We start from the raw sequence: 20,417 nt of genomic DNA, 5'->3' as shown, positions 1-20,417 counted from the left end.
TTTCATAATTTTTGAAAGAAATAAAACAAAAAAATATGAAGATAAAGGAAATTTTAAAAAAAGATTAAATATAGTTTACAAATAAACCTTCAATTTTATTATAACTACAAAATTATCACTCAATTTTGAAATTGATTAATTTCCAATTGAAAGTTGTCCTTTTAGGGGCTGATAAGTCATATTTGTACTCGTTTTCATGTCTGTTTTAGGTTTATATCGAGTCATTTTCCCTTTGTTTTGTTATTGTTTTGTGCTTGGGAGAGCATAGTTCAGAAAAGGACCCGTTTCTAGGGTATAATGTTCAGGTAGGGCATAATGTTGCTGCATCCTACGAAAGAGATATGGAACTGAAACAAAGGCGTTTTGGGGCATGAAGCAACCGGGTTTGAAGACCAAAAGTTTGAAGTGAAGGTGGCCAAGTGAACCAACCCTTTGCCCATAGTACCGCGGGGGATCCAATAGCATTGGTTGGAAGATCCAGGGCATAAGATAGCACAACAAACGGATGAGGTATGATTGGCGTTAGGCGCTTGATCCGAGCAGAAGGTGATGGTCATCCATGAGAAAAGGGGTTAAACCTCTACCCTATCCACAAAGATTCGAATCTCAAAATTAGGCCTGAAGATATGTATGAAATTTCTATTTTAGCAGATATGTATGAATTGCGAGACTCCTCGCTCCAGCCAACTCTTTATGGGCTAAGTCTTCTCAAGTCTTAATCGCACCTATTAATATCTGAAGGCTTATCGCCTGATGGTAATCATTCAATGACCATTTCTGTTATGTTGTAATTTGAGAAATAGTGTGAGAAGCAAACCACGCCCGTATGTGGGCTTAAACATGTCATTTTCTGTCCATATTTTGACAAGTTTCATATTTTAATTTTCATATGAATTAGAAAATAATTAATTTATTTCTTAAGATTCTTAGAAAATTTCCTCCACACACCAACCTAAAATCTTGAAACGCAGCAATGTGGCATGTGTAGAAACAATTGAGTCATGATTCCACTTACAAACATGAAACATAGTAATAAAGCAATGTGAAAAGAGATCCCAACATTCCTCTCTCCCCCTCTATAAATTGAGCCATAAACCAAACAAATTCCTCACATCCAACATACACACACACTCTCTCTCACATCCAACCCCATAAACACACACACGACTTACAAAACACAAAACAAACAAACCAAAAAATGAGCACCAAAACAGCATGCCTAGCAATTCTTGCAGTAGCAATACTAGTTGTTGCCCAAGTAGAGGTGGCGAGCGGCGTGACCTGCAACCCGCTGCAGCTGAGCCCCTGCGCATCGGCGATCACGTCGTCGGGGAAGCCCAGCGGCGCCTGCTGCGCCAAGCTGAAGGAGCAGAGGCCATGTCTGTGCCAGTACATGAGGAATCCCAATCTACAGAAGTTCATTAAGTCTCCTGGTGCAAAGAAAGTTTCCAGTGCTTGTCACATTCCCTACCCTAAATGCTGAATCAATGACTTACTACTTTTATTCAACTGTCACATGTTTTATTACGTACTACTTATATGTCCCCGTTGAGACAAATTGTGGTTCTACTATGCTCCATATTATAGTTTCATATGTCTCATCTATATACATAATTTATTTCTATGATCATGAGTGTGGTCTGTTACTTGAGAAGTACTAGTGTCTGTGTCAATGCCATGTTTCCTGCTTGGAACTTTGGTGTGTAATTCTGGTAATATATGAAGCTGCATTTTACTATATCTCTCTCTCTCTTAATGAGGAATTGTGGAAAGTTTTTAGACTCTTCTTTGAATTATTGAATACTGACAAATTGTAGTTTGAAATATGAGACAAGTGACGTTAACGAGTAAACGGTGGGGTGTGACTTTTCGATACTTGGAACACTAAATTCTTGATGTTCCAATCTCTATATCTCATCTTAAGAGGAGAATTCAAGTTTGGCAACTTGCCGAAGATTTGCGATTTAATTTTCATAAGTCTTGATGAAGATAAGAGTTTCAGATTTGAGAAATTCAATTTCAAATACAAAAATTATGTATTACTGAAATTGGGGTACTACTGTAGTGGCAATAAGCTTGAGTTGAGGCAGACAACTTAAAAAACGAGATGCAACATTCAATCCAACCACTTTCTGAATAGAAAATATCGAGGATGTTAAATGTATTGTAGGTTCACAGCGAAGCATCAGATTGCAAAGAGAATGCAACAACACTACACTCCATTCGTCTACTAATTTGAACTAAACTCAACATTTGATAACAATTTCTCTACAACATATAGCCAAGGTTAGAAAAAACACAGTTTCTTCTATAATACAAACAGAGCATCAGCGCAGTTTCCAATCCTGCTAAAACATTTTGTTTTTGCATCACCGCTAAATCTTATCTTATTCCGCCATCAAAAACACTCTGAAGCGCATCCCTTTTTCTCCCCTCGATTTAGAATCTAATGCACCAGTAGCATCATGTTTATGAAGGGTTGAAGAAGAAGGAGACGACAACCAAGTTTACCTACGGCAGAAGAAGGAGAAATCCGGGTGATTGACGTGGAGTAGTTTTAGCCAATTATCAGAAGCTTGCAAGAGAGAATTTGCCAATTCCCAATGATTTCCTGCATTCGGAGTCCATAGTGAAACTTTATGTTTGTATGAGGCGAGGCCAAAAGCCGGCAGTGAAATACCATCGATCTCAGATGGATAAGTCACAACTGGAGGATGCACGGCTTCATTTCCTACAGATGTGCAATTGAGTCAGCTTATTCTTAGATCACCATCAAAGCGCTACATATGGGTTTGTAATTTGTGTTACATGTGGAAAAAAAATGCGCACCATAATAGCTACCACCTACCTCTCATGGGGGCATGAAGACAACGAAAAATTGGAAAGCAAGCATCCAAAACTCGATAGGGGTTTCACGGCACTTCTAAGCCAAATAGCTGCATCAACAGCCACCAACAGAAAATTCTCTAACATCTGTGGCTTTAACAACTGCAAACAGAAACAGCATAACTCAACAAATGGTTTAGCAATCGAAATGAAAAGAAACTAGACCAGCCTTCTACAATGCATCAATGTATGTGTTTGTCATAATTATGTAACAAGAAAGGATGAAAAGAAAATCTCCTTTTATCTCTATATTCTTAATTCTAGGTAAATGTAGCTCAGTTCCATGATGATATCTATCATAACATATTTATTCACAAAAGCTCTAAGCCACCAATTTTGAATAAGTTACTCGTAAAGAGCTGTGATCAAAATTGGCAAGAAATGGAACATTATGTCTCTACCACAACATATTCACCAATTGCATTTTACAACGAATGCAACTCTTAAAGAACCAACTGCTCGTACCTTCACCTCCACCTAGCTGAGGCTTACCAGTGGGCAACTTGTCTTTCCTGCTGACGAGCTTCTTGCTGGGAGAAGAAGACTCAAGTGCCCCCAGAGAATTGAGAAAGAACTTTTTATTAGGAATGATGCCATCTTTATCCATACACATGAGCAATTTTTCCACCAGCTCTTTCATATCCGCTTTCGTATAAGCCTTGTATAAGAGCTTGTAAGTAGTTGAATCAACAGGGAGCATTCGAGAAGCACGTGCGCTCTCAAAAAGCATGTCTGCCTCCATAGGCAGAGAATTCTTGCAGTAGACATCAAGCATGGAATTCAAAGTTGACACTTTTTTCTCCCTTCCTGACTCAACCATCTGGTCAAATATCTCCCTAGCCCTCGACACATAATCACAGTATCCATACATCATAATGAGACACTCATAAGTAATGAAGCTTGGTTTATAGTCCATCTCTATCATTTTCTGGTAGACCGAATCCGCCTTCTCCCTCAGCCGCGCCTTCCCATAGTTTGTGATCATGGAATTAAATGTAGGAAGCGTTGGTTTCTCCTTGGAGCGGAGCAAGCTCTTAAACACTTGCTCCATCTTATCAAATTCTTGCTTCCTCCCATACGCATCAATCAACAGATTGAATGTGATGATGTCAGGCTTTATCTTCTTACTCTTCATTCGAGCAAGAACCAGCTCCATCTCCCTAATCATCCCTAGCTTCCCATAAGCATCCATCACCCCATTAAATGTGAAGGTGTCAGCACTAACAATGCTCTCATCAAGATCTTTAAACAAGGCATTGACTTGATCAACATTTTTTGCCTGAGCGAAAGCTCTCAGAAGGATGTTGTATGTGACAATGCTCGGCTTACACCGCTCCATCCCCTTCATCTTCTCAAAATACGATACGGCCTTGGCCAACGCCTTGGCCTTATCCCGAGAATGGAGATGGGCTGTGATCAGAGCATTGTAGACCGATGTATCAGGCTTACAGCCGCTATTGCGCATCTCAGAGAAAAGCCACATCGCCATTCGACTCTGCCCTTTCTTTCCCATCACAGAAATCAACTTTGAGTAAACCCCATTGTCAGCTATATACCATCTCTGCTTCTGCATCCATCTGAATACCTACAAACATAATCTTTATTTTAAAAATTGCCTCTTTTATACCAAATCTAGCTCGATGTGAAAGCACTAAAACATGTAAGCAAGATATAAACAATCCATAAGATTAGGTGATAGAATACACAATATGCCACGCACAAAAATCAAAGAGAGAGAGGATAAATGCTAATATAGCTCAATGTGAAAGCACTAAAAACATGAAGCAAGATATAAACAACCCCCAACAGTAGGTGATAGAATCCACAATATGCCACACACAAAAGAGAGAGAGAGAGAGAGAATACCTCAAGGCACTGAAGCCACCTTTCGCTCTTCCCAAGCTCCTCAAACAGCAAGAAACAGTGTTCAGTGCGCACAAACTGAACATATTTATTGAGAGTTTTCAGCAACGGTTGCTTATCGGAGATATTCCTCACGATTGATCGAACCAATTCTTCAGTTTCTGAAGAGGGAGAGGAACTGATATTCTTGCGGGTCTTTTTGGGACCCGTTTTCTTTTCGGGTGTGGCCGACATCCCGCACATTCGGATTCTTGAAATTGGGTATGAGCGATGGGTTGAAGAGTGGATTGGGGCATAAGTATAGCTCAGTTTTGGCGCCGAGGAGCGTTGCAGAGAGGCAGACGCGAAGGGAAGAGGAGGGGTCGTCGTCATTCTGGGGTTGGCGGCGGTGGTAGGCTTCGGATGGTTGCGCCGCCGTGGACTCCTTTATTCAGATTTGTTATCGAAGCGAAGAATTGCTCGATAACTGAAAGTACTACTTCTATTTTTTTTCTTTTTTCGAGTTGGACTAAAAGTGCTACTTTGCGGCTGAGAAGCGCTCTTTCCACTTTTGTGTTTGTTCCCAGACGGAAAGCGGCAGAATTCTTGTGATGAGATAAATTTGTGAAATTGGAAGAAATTAATTTGGTGTTTAACGAAACACGAATACCATGAAATGAAAAGATATAGTAATATGATGATTCACAAATATATCTAAATCCATATTGTAATTTTGTTATCATTGCTTCGGAAGCATGTTTGCAACATGAAGACGAGGGGTGGCCGTTCATAAACCGTCAATCAAATTTTACTATATAAATTATGTGTAATAAATTCAACTTATTATTAGGAGTATTATTTATTAATTACCATAGTTAGCCGACCGCAGTAGTAGCAGCCATTAGTGGTCAAGCACTAATGCTAATAAGAGAATGTAACAACACCCCATTCGTCTGCTAATTTGAACATTTAGTTACACAAGGGAGAACAACTAAACTGAACATTAGGTTACAATTTCTCTATAGAATCCCCTCAAAATGCAGATATAACTTGATAACACCCTACAACATATCGCCATGACTAGAAAAAAAAAAACACAGCTTCTTCTAAAACACAAATTGCAACCAAAAAAAGAAAAAGAGAAGAAAAGCAGAGCATCAGCGCAGTTTTCAACCAGCCAACATGCTGGAGTTAAGCCAGCTTTAATCCTGCTAAAACAGAATTTATTTCCGCATCACTGCTAAATCTTAATCTTATTCCACCATAAAAAAAACCCTCTGAGGCCCATTCCTTTTTTCTCGCTTCGATTTTGTTTCACATGCTAGTTTGAAATAACAGCTTTACAATGGCTTTTGGTTGGCATTCCTTGTAGAATCTAATGCACTCGCAGCATCATGTTTATGAAGGGTTAAAGAAGAAGGAGACGACAAAGGAGGGGAATTGCAACCAAGTTTACCTACGGCAGAAGAAGGAGAAATCCGGGTGATTGACATGGAGTAGTTTTAGCCGATTATCAGCAGCTTGCAAGAGAGAATTTGCTAATTCCAGCTGATTTCCAGCATTAGGAGTCCAGAGTGAAACTTTATATTTGTATGAGGCGAGGCCAAAAGCCGGCAGTGAAATCTGTGGAATACCATCGCTCTCAGATGGATAAGTCACGACTTGAGGATGCACTGCTTCATTTCCTACAGACGTGCAATTGAATCAGCTTATTCTTAGATCACCATCAAAGCTCTACATATGTGCATGGTTTGTAATTTGTGTCAGGGGTGGAAAAATATGCGCATCATAATAGCTACCGCCTACCTGTCATTGGGGTATGAAGAGAATGAAAAGTTAGAAAGCAAGCATCCAAATCTTTAAGAGTTGGCCCAGTTGGTATTCTGTAAATTGGGTACCTATATGATCATTGGTAAACATAAGTTGAGCATGAAGCATGGAAAAGCAACTCAGAATAGAACGGCAAATTCAATTTAAACAAAGGGGTACCAGGCCACAGAAAGCCAACTGGAAGGCAGCAGATCACAGCTTCTCAAAGTTCTAAGCTCCGGGAATTCACAAGCTAGATCAGATATCTATAAAATTTCAACATAATACGATTTAAGAAACAAAAAGTGAATCGTATCTCAGATAAAGGAGATATTAGGAGAATGTCAAAGAGACAACTGACCTTGTCTGCCAGAGGTTCCCTACAATACGGTTGGTCCCGTGCAAGATACTCAAACAACAAGCTGCCCTCTGAACTTACAGATTCGCCTTCATCACTTGAAAAGCCTTCTTGAAATTCCATATGATGCTCTCTTAATGGAGACGGATCTACTCTAAGAGACTTATCACCTGAATAACTTGAGCCGCCTCTGTCTAGTTCACTATCACTGCTTCCATCACTACTAGAATCCCTAAAAGATTCTCCATCACTTTCTTCACCAAGTCGCCTACACATGCATCAATAAAATGGGGAAAAGTGCATCAGAAGGCTGTAAATACAAATGACTACTACCACATAGTATTAAGCACAAAATGTTTATGAAAAGGGCTATATGTTTCATATGCATTAAGCACCACATTAGGGTACCCAATTGTGAAATTAAGCTTGATTGCCAATGACAGAATGACCACATGCTTGTCAATTTCCAATGCACAACTGGAGGATTGGTGCAAGTTAGTCAATCACTCATTGCTTTTGAATTGAAGTGGTAATTTCAAGCATAAACGAGTAGGCTTATCTCATAAAAATTTATCATATGCGGCTAACAACTAGGCAGGGAGAAAGAACCATCTTCATGCATAGTAAAACTAGACACCATACATCAGAAGTAACCAGAATATGCACGGCCTCCTGGCTACAATATTAAAGGCATCCAATTCAATAATAATTTCTCAACTAAGAGCCAAAAGAAGATACCTCAACTTCGTTGTACTCTTTGAAAGGTCAGCATACAATTGAATGCCTGATAAATAGGGAACATAATACTGAACGACGCTATCACTGTCATTTAGTAGCAAAGGCACTCCAGCACCATAAGCACTCCATTCCTTGAATGCCACCCATAAATCACTAAGCACAAAGTATGGCTGAAACTCAACATTGCATGTTCTCCAGTCCCTCACTGTCATCTGCAACATTTATATATACTCATAAAGTTTTGGATAAGAGGAGGAACAGATTCAGCCATGCAAGTAATCAGTTCTGACTTTTGAGCAATTACACATGAATTGGCAGCAAACTAATTAACAAAACCAGATTGACAAGGCCTTTTTATTTTGTAAAATCACAAGTTTTATCCATAATGTTCCGACAAGCTTCGAGATGGAACTACATAGCCTCTAACAGTTAGCTTACTAAAACATTAAACAGCAATTATATTTATCATTACCTAAATTAAATCATAAGGTGGGCGAATTAACTTTTTCTCAGCACCACGAGGTTGTTAACATTATAGATCAAAGAGTTAGAATCACAATATGAAAACTTCCAATCGATTCTCAAATCATACTGAAAAGTTTCATCCATTTCACAAAATTAACCAAATTGATGATCGATATGCTAATTTGACCAGCGGTTAAACAACAAGAAACATAATACCTTTCTACATTATAAAGTTCACAAGTTTCACAATCACAATTAAAGCAGCATTACTATCTAAAAGGCAGCAGCTTGAAGCTTCAGCTCGATTAAACTCTAAATACGAAGTTATGTAAGGAAAAGAATAAACTGCAGATCGATTCCTTCAAAATAAAAAATAAAAATTGCAGACCGATTTCATCAAGCTCGGGAATAACAAGTAATAATCTCTACTTTAAACCAGCCTTTTCTCAATAAATCAATCACTAGTTTCATATAAGCTTCGCTCAATTCATTTTTAAAAAACGACCAAAAAACAAAACAAAACCTTAGATAAATACTGAGCTTGGACCGAAGGCGCGACTGATTCCAAAAACCTCTCTAGATTACACAGAGATGAGGATTCAGCCGCCGGCGCCGGAGACTCCGGTACGGACTTCTCCTGCGGCAACTCATCGCGCCGGCTCAGCCCCGAGCTGAAATCGCTCTGACTCTGAGCTCTCCGCATGAAATTTTGGCTCCGGCGAGCCTTGGCGGCGCTGTAAAACCGATCGTCGCCGTTTCTACTCCTATTGAACTGCACTCCTGCCCCCAACATGTTGTCCCCGAAATTAATACAACAAAAAGCCTAATCTACCAATACAACTATTGTATGTATCTGTATCAATATAGCTGAAACGCATATGCAGCAGTTACACACTAAAATTTACGTATCTCCTGGGCTAGTAGCTGCGGAATCTAGTTAGCGCAGAGCAATGTTAGTAATCTCGGATCAAATCATCAATGGCAAGTTCTACAGAGAAAGAGAGAGGGACTCAAGGAGGTATAAGAATAGATATACACAGAGACTACTAGTAAGTATGTATAATGTATGCGTCTGTTTAGAGAGAGAAATAGCGGACGTATGTGTGGGTGTAGAGAGAGGAAAAGTGAGCGAGTGGATGGTAGGACGGGAAGGAGAGAACGTCATTTCTAAAACTTAATTAAATGACTTACTTCTTCCATCCTGAAATATTTCGCTTATTTATTTTTTCGTTGATTTTCAATATCTTCCTATAATTTTCATATATTTACATATGTAGCTGCTAATGAATTCACATTTTTTTCATTTTAATCGATAAATTAATCATTATCATCATATTTTTTATCATTATTTTTTTAAATTTATGATTTTTTTTCACTTATTAAATACATAATTAATTTTTATTAAAATTCGTATTACATCCCTTCGTAAAGATATTTTAGAGATGGAGAGAATAGTTTATGTGACAGACACTAAAGAGTTTGTGTAGTTGCTGTGGGGGTTACCACGCATTTCCCACTTGTATATTTTCACGTGATTAGCAAAAACTTAAAACTATTTAAATTACTAATAGAATTTTAATCTATTTTAATTAAACAATGCTGATAGATTATTCAACTTTACTAAGTTGGCATAAGAAGAAATCATTTTTTTATACCCCATGTGCATTTAAGTAGGGTTTTGGTTCACCAAACACAATTAATTACGGTTTTAGAAAAAGAATTAATTAGGGGATAAAATCTATTTTATCCAAATACAAGTGAAAATCATGTTGGTATTAAAAATATAGGAGATTTTACCAATTTAAAATGTTTATTTAGATACAAGATACGTATTTGAATATATATTACAATGAATTAATCGAATTAGTATAAATTAGATCATATATTCAAATAAAAATACAACACATGCAACGATCCATACAATATGAGGCTTAGACCAATAACCTATTACAAGAAAGAGACTTTAATATTTAAATTTTGTGGCTTATACTAATCCTTCTCGACATCATTTTAAACATGTTTAGTTGTTACAAGAAACTACATAGAGAATCAAATTTTACTACTCCATAAATTATGTGTAATAAATTCAACCTATTATTTGATATGCAGTTATAGCTTTTACTTCATTATTAGTATGTACAATTAAAGTTCAGGTTTTGTTGCCCTAATATTAATTACCATAGTTAGCCGACCACTTAGCAGGCTAGCAGCCATTACTGGTCAAGCACAAATCTTTGGCTGCCTTCAAATGTTTAATTAAATCAATAATGTCACGTGAAAAATCATTTGTGACACATGTACGGCTAGATATAATGGGATAGCATTTTCTGACAAATTAACGGTGCGACGGTGTGTGTTTAAACTCCATCCATTTTACCTACCCCCTTGTGTAAATTTTTATGGTAGAAATATATGCGTACACAATTTATAACCGACTACTAACATGACAGGTTTGGATTAGTTACTAGTGTTAATAACACCTTAAAATTCACGAATCATTCATAAGTTATTAATTATTATATTGTGCCAATGAGACTTAACATAAATGATGAAGTTGAGGCATCCAAAAACTCTCATTCGTAAGAGATCTTAAGTTCAATTTTATCTATGCATGGTGTGATTTAACTACTTTTCACATTTATGTAAATAGTGGTCTCGCCTGTGTGTCCCGCCTGTGTACGGTTATTTTCTCATCTTTATGTGGTATAGAAGTCTCACCTGTGTACAAGTGATTTATTTGATTGTATAAGATCTCTTGTAATCCTAAGCAAAAAAAATATTACTCCCTCCGTCCATGAAAAAAAGTCTCATTTGAGGTTCGGCTCGGGTTTTAAGAAAGTTGTTAAAGTAGGTGTAAGTGAGATAAATGTATAATTTGTAGGAGTATTATTAGTACAAAAAAGTAGAATAAAAGTACATTTTTAGTTAAAAAGTGGAATAAAAGTACAATTTATAGTTAAATGTAAGAGAAAATGTATGATGTGATGGTTCAAAAAGTTAAATGGGACTCTTTTTCATGGACAAAAAAAATGAGGTAAATATGACTCTTTTTCATGGACGGAGGGAGTACTATATTGTTTTTTCTTTTGACTTGGGGGAGGGGAGCGATGAGGTTTGAACCTTAGATCTCACTGTTTGTAGACACAAGTTCGCACCATTGGGCGTCCCCTTGGGAACATATTACTATATTGTTATAAGTACTCATAATTCTCTTATCACACGTAAAATATACACAGTTATATTAGAACCTATGCATATATTTTTTGATCCTATGTTTTAATAATGACGTTTAGGATAATAATACATGGAAAAAATCACAATAAGTTATTCCCTTCGTCCCATTGATCTTGTCCTGCTTTCTTTTTTGTATTGTCTCATTGATCTTGTCCTGTTTCTATATTTGGTAATAATTTTACTCTACAAACAATATGGCCCCACACATTTACATACTTTTATTATACTAATTATATTCTCCCTAATAATCGTGCCCAAAAGAAAATGGGACAAGTCTAATGGGACAAAAGGAGTATTTTTTATCGAAAATAAAATTAATATAAAATTTAACATATCATCATTATATAATACGATTAGAGATTCTTGCGTTCTCCTTATTTCATTCTCCTACTTGGCTTCTTGATATGTTTTTATTCTTATTTATCATAAATTTAAATCTATAAATCTCTCTCAATATGGAAATTAATCTTAAACTAAGCATAGAAGTTTCTTTCATAAATTATCATATTTTTTTTATTTTTCTTTTTTCTTTTTATTTTTATTTCTATCTTTCTTTTATCCTAAAACATGATTTTTAGTTAATAATAAAATATTCAATATATATATATATATATATATATATATATATATATATATCACATTAAAGATCATGACAAAAGCTTTAATTTGATACTATATAAAATGTATGTAAACTAAGAAAGTCATACAATTTAAAGTTTCAAAATAAAAATATTTTTCTCTCATCTCTCTTATTTTTACAGAAATATAAATTTTATTGTATTTGAAAATATTACAGAGAAATGTAATTATTTGATTTACTAATTTTAAGACTTGGTGAAAGAAAATCAAGATAACTATTTAAAAGTATATTGTTTAATATTATAATTTTCTTTAAACATATATTACAATTTTTATGTTTCAACAATATTCACAATCTTAACTTTGAATCTAAATCGGAAAAACGACTATAGCATATGATATTACATGGATGATCAAGGCGACGAAAAATCACAAATTATTTGGTCAATTTTACCACTTAAATCACCAAAATTCAAAAATAAAATATATTTATTTATATTATTGTTTGATATATATGGTGCTCTTCTTATATGATGGTATAGTATCACAAAATTACTAAAGATTTTTTTTTTAATTGTAAATTAGTAGTATATTTTCATTCATTCAAGCACTATAAAGTTTACATGTCATTTTAAAATATAAATATTTTTTCTAAATCAGACATGACGAGCTATGTATTTGCAACATTATAATGAAAAATATAACATCATTCGGTCCATTTCATTTTGAATATCATATTGATTTATTATTAGACTTCACCATTTCAAAAATCTATATAAAAATGATAAATTTCGTACAGCCACAATAGTTTTTTAATAGAATTCGCAATTGAAAATCTAAATAAAACGATACACATCGATTTTGCATTAGACTTCTAATTTAGAACCTCAACAAAAAGATATAGATATAGAATTTGTACAATTTATTTAAAACGATAGTCAGATTTAAGTTAGCAGGTATTATTATATAGATTTGAGATGAAAAGTTGTAGGTGCCACCACTTTCTATCTTAATAATCATGCTCAAAGAGAGTCATACTTAATGGGACGGAGGAAGTATTTATTGTGAATGTTTAATATGTAATATTCGGGGTTTATTGACACATATAGCCAATTATTACAACAACTTCTATTTTGTTATTTAGATATACTATAAATGAATTTGGATAATAAGTACTCCCTCCGTCCCGCTATTCAAGTCCCATTTTCCTTTTTGGGTTGTCCCACCGATAATGTCCCGTTTCCTAAAAAGGAAATAATAAGGGGATGCTTAACATTAAATGAGATCACTAATTGTTCAACTAATAAACCCTTAATTAATTCATTTCCCCTCTATTCTCTATCTCTCTCTCTATCTCTCTTTCTCTCTCTTTCTCTCATCTCTCTCTCTGCGCCTGAGTCTCCACCGTCGTCGTCTGCTCGTCGCCGGAGGAAGCCTTCTCCTCCACCTTCACCGCCCTAGCCGTCTTCTCCTCCACTTGCCTTTCCCCTGCTCGTCGTCGGAGGAAGCTTTTCTCCGCCCTCACCGCAGCGCCTCGCCGCCTGTCACTTTTCTCATCGGTGACCGCAGCGCCTCGCCGCTCGTTTTCCGGCGACCAGGGCTCTGCCCTTCTCTTTCTCTCTCTCTCTGCGCCTCGACCATCAGAATCCCGCTCCAGATCTCTCTTTCTCTCTCTCTGCGCCTCGACCATCGGCGACCAGAGGCTCGAGGCGATCTGTCGTGATTCGCATCAGAAGCCCGCTCCAACTGCGTCTATCTACCGTCCACCCCTCTGAATGAAACCTTAGCAGCGGCGCGGCGCGGCGGAGTGCGAGCGGCGGCGGCTTGAGTGAGAAGATGATCCAGATCTGTTCCTGAAATTTTCACTCTCTGTTCATGAAATTTTTGATTGCAGATTTTTGTGGTGATTTATTTGATTTGTTTGAGTTCGATTGGTTCGAAATTTGTAGATTGGAATTGTTGATTGCAGATTTTTGTGGTGATTTACCGGCGGTGGTGCGGTGGTGCAGGCGGTGGTACGATGGTGATTTACCGGCGGTGGTGCAGGCGGTGGTGGTGCAGGCGGTGGTTAATGGTTAATTAAACTAACATTAAGTTTTTTGAAGACACAATTTAACTCTTAATTTTAGTCTCCTTAATCTCCGTGCCGAAAAGAAACGAGACTTGAATAGCGGGACGGAGGGAGTACTATGTATTATTATATGAGTTCGGGATAAGAACGAGTTGTAAAATTATTTTAAATTATATTTGAGACATGTACAAATTGATAAATTGTAAATTGGTTCAAACATTAATTGATATGCATAAATAGATTTTTTGTTTATATTTTTTAATCTTTTGTTATTTAGTTTATTTATATTAATGTTTATTTTGTAATGTCGATTTTTTACTGTGACACAAATATATAAAACTAAACGGGTTGTGTAACTAATCAAAATTGGAACGGGTACAAATATATTCATTTTAGACGGGTAAGAATATTTATCGACATGCTTTCGTGGAATTTTCTCTAATTATATATATATATATATATATATATATAGAATTTTTAAATTATATAAGTAAACAAATAAAAATTTAAGACCGTACCACGGTGGATTCGAACCCAAGACCTTAGGCCTACCGCTAGGTCAACACACGCACAATAATTTTAAGTGTTTTGCTATTCAATTTGTTTGGATATGAGTAACATATATTTTTAACAGGTACGAACATTTATCAACTTGTCTACATGTTTCGTTTTTTTTTTTTTGTTCTAATTTACAATCTCTTAGGTGATGGCTGGTATGTAGGAATGGAATTATAAGGGAATAGAATCGATTTTGGAATGGAATGACAATGGAATGGAATGGAATGGAATGAAATATAGGATTCCTATGGTTAGTATTTACAAGGAATGTTTCATTTCATCTTGGATGAAATTGAGGTTTATTATAAAAGAAAAAGAAAAATAAAAACCCATGAAAGCACAAGAACGCAGTCTAAGGGTATGAAACTCGAAAAGAGATTGTTAAACAAAAAGAGACCTAATCAAAGGCTCTAGCAAACACAGGACATCTATGCATCTACCAAAGAGGATCGTCATCCATTTCATCCGACCAACGTCTATGGACTACATTATTCATTGCACGCATGCTAGCACTATTGCTAGTATCAACCACAAAGTCCCTCGGACTGTAAACCATTTCCTCTGCATTTCTGAGTCGACCTTTTATGCTGCCTTCCGGAACTGCTTGAACAGGCTCCCTTCCCATACCCTTTCCCGTGCCCTTTGGGCGGCCACGACCTCGCTTTACCGGCGCTTCCGAGAGCAATTGCATCCCTTGATTAACTTGCTCATCTAAACGACTAATACGCTTATCAATATCCTCTGGGGCAGGAGTTGACGAAATCTTGCCACTATCAAGAAGGACACTCCCACTTATATCCACATTCTGCAGAGAAACCCTGTCCGTTTGGGCAAACCCAGATCCTACAGCTGAAATTCGACCACCCGAATCATGTCGCTCGGCTGCTTCACTACCTATTACTGGGGGATCAGCTGCTGTAACAGCAAGCCCCATATTTTCTGAGATGTCGCCCTCTTCCCGGACCACTTCCATTTGCACAGCAGGCTCAATATCTGCTATGATTTCCTCGTCTAAACTTTCCGTTTTGGAACCAGAGCCCACGCCATTACTCATATCTTCCGAATTTATCATCTGCAACAAAGGATCATGAACAGTAACCGCAGCCAATAAGTCCGGAGCATAATCCAAATCAAGCGGTTCTTGATTAAGCGCCTCAAAAGAATTCCGGTGCACATTACTTGTTTGGCTGTTCAACTGAGAGCCAGCCTTAGGCTTCCAATTGTTCTTATGCTTAGCCACATGGAAGCCATCGGTAGTAGCTCCATTAACAAGAATGGAATCACCAACTGTCGACTTAACCATATTGGTTTCAGCAACCACCTTAGGAGCAATCGCCTCCTTCAAAACAGCTTCTTGCCTTTTGATTTTTTCTACACTTATCAATCGTGTGTCCAGTTATCTTACATTTATTGCAATAGAAGGGTAATTGCTCAAAACCAAATTCCACATGGAAATAACTGTCTGCACAATCCACAAGAGCCGACTCAGGTATAGGCAACGCAAGATCAAGCTCCACAAGAATGCGAGCATAATGACCCACATCACCATCCGCAGAGGCGCCGTCAACTTTTATGGGAGTCCCTAAAGCACGTCCAATACTAGCAATAGTATCAGGAGTCCAATATTCAACAGGTAAATAATAAACGCGAACCCAAACCTGACAAAGAGAAGAAAGCTCCTTATATGGGTCAAAATTCTGAGTCCATTCACGTAGACGTAGAGAGCCCTTGGACAACTCCAACATCTGCTTCTTTTTGGCCAACGCTTTGTCATCAGGGTTTTGAAATTTAATGGAAAAAAAGCTTTTTCCCATAGGTACAAGTTGCCAAGGGGCTGTTGGTCGCCAGATATCCGCGAGCTCCTGCTTGAGGTCATGAGTCGTTCTTGGTTTATCACCCTTCCGGAGAACCAATCTACCAATTAGAGCAAATTTGAATTCGTCCATACGTTTCTGATAAAGATCCTGAGGTATAGATACCACGATAACATCACCTTTCTTTTCTGGTTGCACCGTCGTTAAGCGATGAACAAGGACGTCTGGCTTCCGAGATAAAAGAGGTCTGGAAACCGCCGCATACGTTGGCTTATCCTGCACCATCTGATCTCTGGTCTCTTGAGGAGAAGGCATCGAGTGGTCAGGAACCAGGTTTTCAGAAACCTTAGTTGGGAGAGAACCGCTAGAATGAGTGGTAAAGTTGGAGGAAATTTGAGGAAGATTGAGCCGTGACGGATAAAACCTTGGTGGAGAGATTGCCGGAGCAGACGCCGGAGCAGTAGCAGCAGGTTTGCCAAGCAAATCAGTAGCAATCGAGTAATTTCTCACAGGAACAACATCATTGATGTTGGGGATAACTCTCTGGGAATGGGAGAGAGTATTTACCGGCTCAACAGCCGGCGAAACCGTCAGAGATGGCATGGCGGCTGCAGCTTGGATGCAGCGGCGACGGAGGCGAGCAGCGGTGGCAGATCGCCAGATCCCCTTTCGCGGCTGCGTGCAGATCCCAGGGTGATCCCCTTTCGCGGCTGCCCACCGATCGCCAGATCCCAGGCGCGGCAGCGGATGATCGGAAGAGGCGACGACGCCGCAGCAAGCTGGAGCGGCGGCGACTGGGCGAACGGACGAAGGGGCAGAGGAGGCGCCGCTGTGGCGCCTAAGTCATCCCTCCGAAGACCTGATTCCACCTTCCATTTACAAGGAATGAATGAATAGGAATGAAATAAAATTAACATAATAATAATGATATTATTATTATTATTATTATTATTATTATTATTATTATTATTATTATTATTATTAATTATTAATAATTATTATTATTACTTTCATTTATTATTATTATTATTAATTTATTTATTTTTTTATTATTTATTATCATTGTTTTACTATTATTATCATTTATTATTTTACTATTAATTAATTAATTTTTATTATTATTAAAATTATTTTATTATTTTTACTAATATTATTTATTTATTGTTACTATTGAAATTGTTTTATTATTTTTACAATTATTAGTATTATTTATTATAATAATATTATTAAATTATTTTTCTATTATTTATTATTATTATTACTATTTATTATTTATTATTTATTATTTATTATTATTATTAATTATATTATATTATTATTAATATTATTTTATTATTTTTGAAATTATTATTATTTATTATATTAATAATATTAAATTATTTTTACTATTTATTATTATTATTATTATTATTATTATTTAATTAAAAAATAAACTTTTATTATATAGTAATCTTATATACGTGGGAATACATAATACCATGGGGGAGGAGAGGAATGACTAATCTCATATGCATGGGAATAGGCATTCCATCGGGAATGACGATTCCCATTACAAAAACTGTACCAACCATAGAATTGGGAATGAGCGCATGAATCATAATTCCATTCTTGCATACCAGCCATGCCCTTAGTTTTGTATATTAATATTTATTCGGTAATATTCGAATCTCTATTGAGACAGAGAACTTATTGGATAAATTATATTTATAAATATAAATATGTGTGAATAGTTAACACATATTACTATACATTTTTTGTAATAAAAACGAGTAATAAAATTATTATTTACATATCAAATTTAAATATAATATTTTAATATAAACTTTGTTTTATTTATTATAATTATAAATACAATTAAAATAATTGTCCGTGGAATTTCACTCGAAATAATATAATACTAGAAAATATAAGGGTTAATAGCCGAAAAATACACGAACTATCACGAAATTTGCAAATTGCACACGACCTTCAAAAATAGCCTCAGAATATATCACCTTTTAATTTTGTTGCAAATTGCACACGCGTTGACCATCACCTTGATCGGTGTTGACGTGGCACCGGAATTTTCAGAGTGGACTCACCGGAATTCAAAACGACGTCGTTTTGAGTGAGTATAAATAAATAATAAAAAAAAACAAAAAAAAGGAAAACATCGTTTCTGCTCTCTCTCTCTCTCTCTCTCTCTCTGCAGATGGCGGCACAACGGTGCCGCCCCGTTCTTCATTCACCGGCGTTGATGCCGAGCACCACCGCCACCTTTTCCAGACGCACCACCGCACAACATCAGCGTCGCCCTCTCCACCCCCCTCCCCCCAAAAAAACTTAATTATTTGGAAATCTGCAAATTTGGAATTCGATTTTGAAATTGGATCTGCAAATCTAAAAATCGATCTTGAAATCGATTTTGAACTCGATTTTGAAGCTGGCGTTGGGTGGTGGAAATCGTTTTTGAAGCTGGTTGAACTCGATTTTGAAGCTGGTGGAAATCTGGAAATTGATTTTGAACTCGATTTTGAAGCTGGTTTGGTTGGTGGAGGCGGCGCGAACTGGGTGGTGAGGACGGCGTCGAAGTCTCCTCCGTCGCTTACCTGCTGCTTCACCCCCGCAGCCCCCGCCGCCGCTGCCGCCGTCTCCGCCTCCGCCGGGTGGTCCTACTCGAATCGACGGTTGAACGGCGCTGCTCCCATCGCGGTTGATGTCGGAGAGGCGTTCCTCGCCGGAGAAGCAGGGAGCAGCTCCAGATCTGGAAGGATGGAGGTGGAAAGGGGGAGGCAGCGGTTGAACGGCGCTGCTCCCGTCACGATTGATGTCGAAGAGGCGTTCCTCGCCGGAGAAGCAGGAGACGGCTCCAGATCTGGAAGGGTGGAGGTGGCGGTTGAGTGGAGGAGGGAGGCGGCAGTGAGGATTTTTTTTTTTTAATTCTTCAAAATATCAAAACGACGTCGTTTTGCCCACGTGGCTTGCCAGCGTGTAAAAAAAGCCACGAGTAATGCCATGTAATGTTAAATATTGTCCACGTCATCGCCGGTCAAACTTAAGTGATGCCGGAATTTTCACCGTGTGCAATTTACGACTAAATTAGAAGGTGGTGTATTCTGGAGCTATTTTTGAAGCTCATGTGCAATATGCAAATTTCATAAAAGTTCGTGTATTTTTCGACTATTACCCCAAAATATAAAAAGTAGTAATGGACAACTAGAATAAATCCACAACCATTGTACGCATATCCACTCTGGATACATTTTTTTATGGATTTAAATTGTTATTCTTCATTTTTGTTAGTGACAATCATACATAGAAGAATATATACTATTCTCTTTAAGCAATAACCATTAATTCAACATTCCCTTTTGAGATCTATTAATGACGCCAAAAACCATATGGCAAATAACAGCAATCATGCAAACAAAAAAAAAAATGAATAATACACAATTCATTTTCATCCTATGATTTAAGCCCCTTTTCCATATGGAACTTTTTTGGTGAATACTAGTCCACTATTGTGGGGACCTGGTTTTTATGGTGCGACAGTTTTGAATCATGGGTTGAAACTGTTTCTTTTATATATATACATTTAAAAAAAAAAACTCTTTCTTAAATGTGGGGTATGGGGTTTGAGGAGAGGGGTAGGTGAATGGTAGGAGAGGCCTAGAAAAAGAAGATGGAGTAATAAATAAAATGAAAATGGTGGGTTTGGGGTTTGGATGCAACAGTTGCACCACAAAGTACAACAAGATCAACTTTAAATCAAGGTGGAAAATAGCATATCCACATGGATGATTAGATCAAAGAGGTGGACTAGAGAGAGCTACATGGAAAGTGACTTTGGTCATTTTATTTTATTTATTTTATGATTTTTGTATTTTTTTTCTGCTTTTGAGCGTGACACTTTTGTTATATATGCTTGATCACCTTGGTTTATAAACCATGAATTTCATTATTGAGGGAATGTCTCCTCTCTATAACTTTACAAAGAAGGTATATGTTGGAGCAGATGCGGTAAAATAGTTCGGAGAAACGGAAAATCATATATTTTCTACAATAAAGAGTGACAAAATAAAAG

The 20,417-nt window shown here is 37.1% G+C and overlaps 3 protein-coding genes across 7 annotated transcripts; 1 reads left to right on the top strand and 2 right to left on the bottom strand.

Annotated features, from left to right (window-relative positions):
- The first annotated feature begins 1,096 nt into the window (after positions 1–1,096).
- LOC130986452 (non-specific lipid-transfer protein 2-like) lies at positions 1,097–1,738 on the top strand. Its single transcript, XM_057909865.1, has one exon. It carries the CDS (start codon positions 1,199–1,201, stop codon positions 1,481–1,483), a length of 285 nt encoding a protein of 94 aa, XP_057765848.1. The 5' UTR covers positions 1,097–1,198; the 3' UTR covers positions 1,484–1,738.
- Positions 1,111–5,575, bottom strand: LOC130986450 (pentatricopeptide repeat-containing protein At4g39620, chloroplastic-like). 5 transcript variants are annotated; one of them, XR_009089272.1, is made up of 4 exons: positions 4,753–5,524; positions 3,352–4,471; positions 2,849–2,988; positions 1,111–2,731 (listed from the first exon to the last, which is right to left on the bottom strand). XR_009089272.1 is itself a non-coding variant. In XM_057909862.1 (3 exons), exons 1-3 carry the CDS (start codon positions 5,119–5,121, stop codon positions 2,942–2,944), a joined length of 1,536 nt encoding a protein of 511 aa, XP_057765845.1. In that variant the 5' UTR covers positions 5,122–5,508; the 3' UTR covers positions 1,111–2,941. The 5 variants fall into 5 exon arrangements, 2 of the variants coding, with proteins under 2 accessions (XP_057765845.1, XP_057765844.1); XR_009089273.1 differs by having other exon boundaries at positions 3,379–4,471; positions 4,753–5,429; XR_009089271.1 differs by having other exon boundaries at positions 2,849–4,471; positions 4,753–5,575.
- An 86-nt stretch (positions 5,576–5,661) lies between these two features.
- On the bottom strand, positions 5,662–9,262 carry LOC130986451 (uncharacterized). Its single transcript, XM_057909863.1, has 6 exons — positions 8,622–9,262; positions 7,634–7,845; positions 6,899–7,163; positions 6,718–6,803; positions 6,535–6,626; positions 5,662–6,413 (listed from the first exon to the last, which is right to left on the bottom strand). The coding sequence occupies exons 1-6, from the start codon at positions 8,889–8,891 to the stop codon at positions 6,181–6,183; spliced, it is 1,158 nt and encodes a 385-aa protein (XP_057765846.1). The 5' UTR covers positions 8,892–9,262; the 3' UTR covers positions 5,662–6,180.
- Between the last annotated feature and the right edge of the window lie 11,155 nt (positions 9,263–20,417).

This window comes from Salvia miltiorrhiza, chromosome 5, assembly GCF_028751815.1.
Source record: "Salvia miltiorrhiza cultivar Shanhuang (shh) chromosome 5, IMPLAD_Smil_shh, whole genome shotgun sequence".
NCBI classification, from domain to species: Eukaryota; Viridiplantae; Streptophyta; class Magnoliopsida; order Lamiales; family Lamiaceae; genus Salvia; species Salvia miltiorrhiza.
This window is presented reverse-complemented; position numbering and strand designations above follow the sequence as displayed.

Bases quoted from the DNA above. Each gene is read 5' to 3' on its own strand.
- LOC130986451 (XM_057909863.1), bottom strand. From the start codon at position 8,891: ATGTTGGGGGCAGGAGTGCAGTTCAATAGGAGTAGAAACGGCGACGAT. The intron at 7,846-8,621 runs GTTTTGTTTTGT...TAAATGTTGCAG, and splicing joins AAGCTCAGTATTTATCTAAG to ATGACAGTGAGGGACTGGAG. The intron at 6,627-6,717 runs GTACCCCTTTGT...ATGATCATATAG, and splicing joins AGTTGGCTTTCTGTGGCCTG to GTACCCAATTTACAGAATAC.
- LOC130986450 (XM_057909861.1), bottom strand. From the start codon at position 5,121: ATGACGACGACCCCTCCTCTTCCCTTCGCGTCTGCCTCTCTGCAACGC. The intron at 4,472-4,752 runs GTATTCTCTCTC...TTATGTTTGTAG, and splicing joins GGTGGCTTCAGTGCCTTGAG to GTATTCAGATGGATGCAGAA.
- LOC130986452 (XM_057909865.1), top strand. From the start codon at position 1,199: ATGAGCACCAAAACAGCATGCCTAGCAATTCTTGCAGTAGCAATACTA.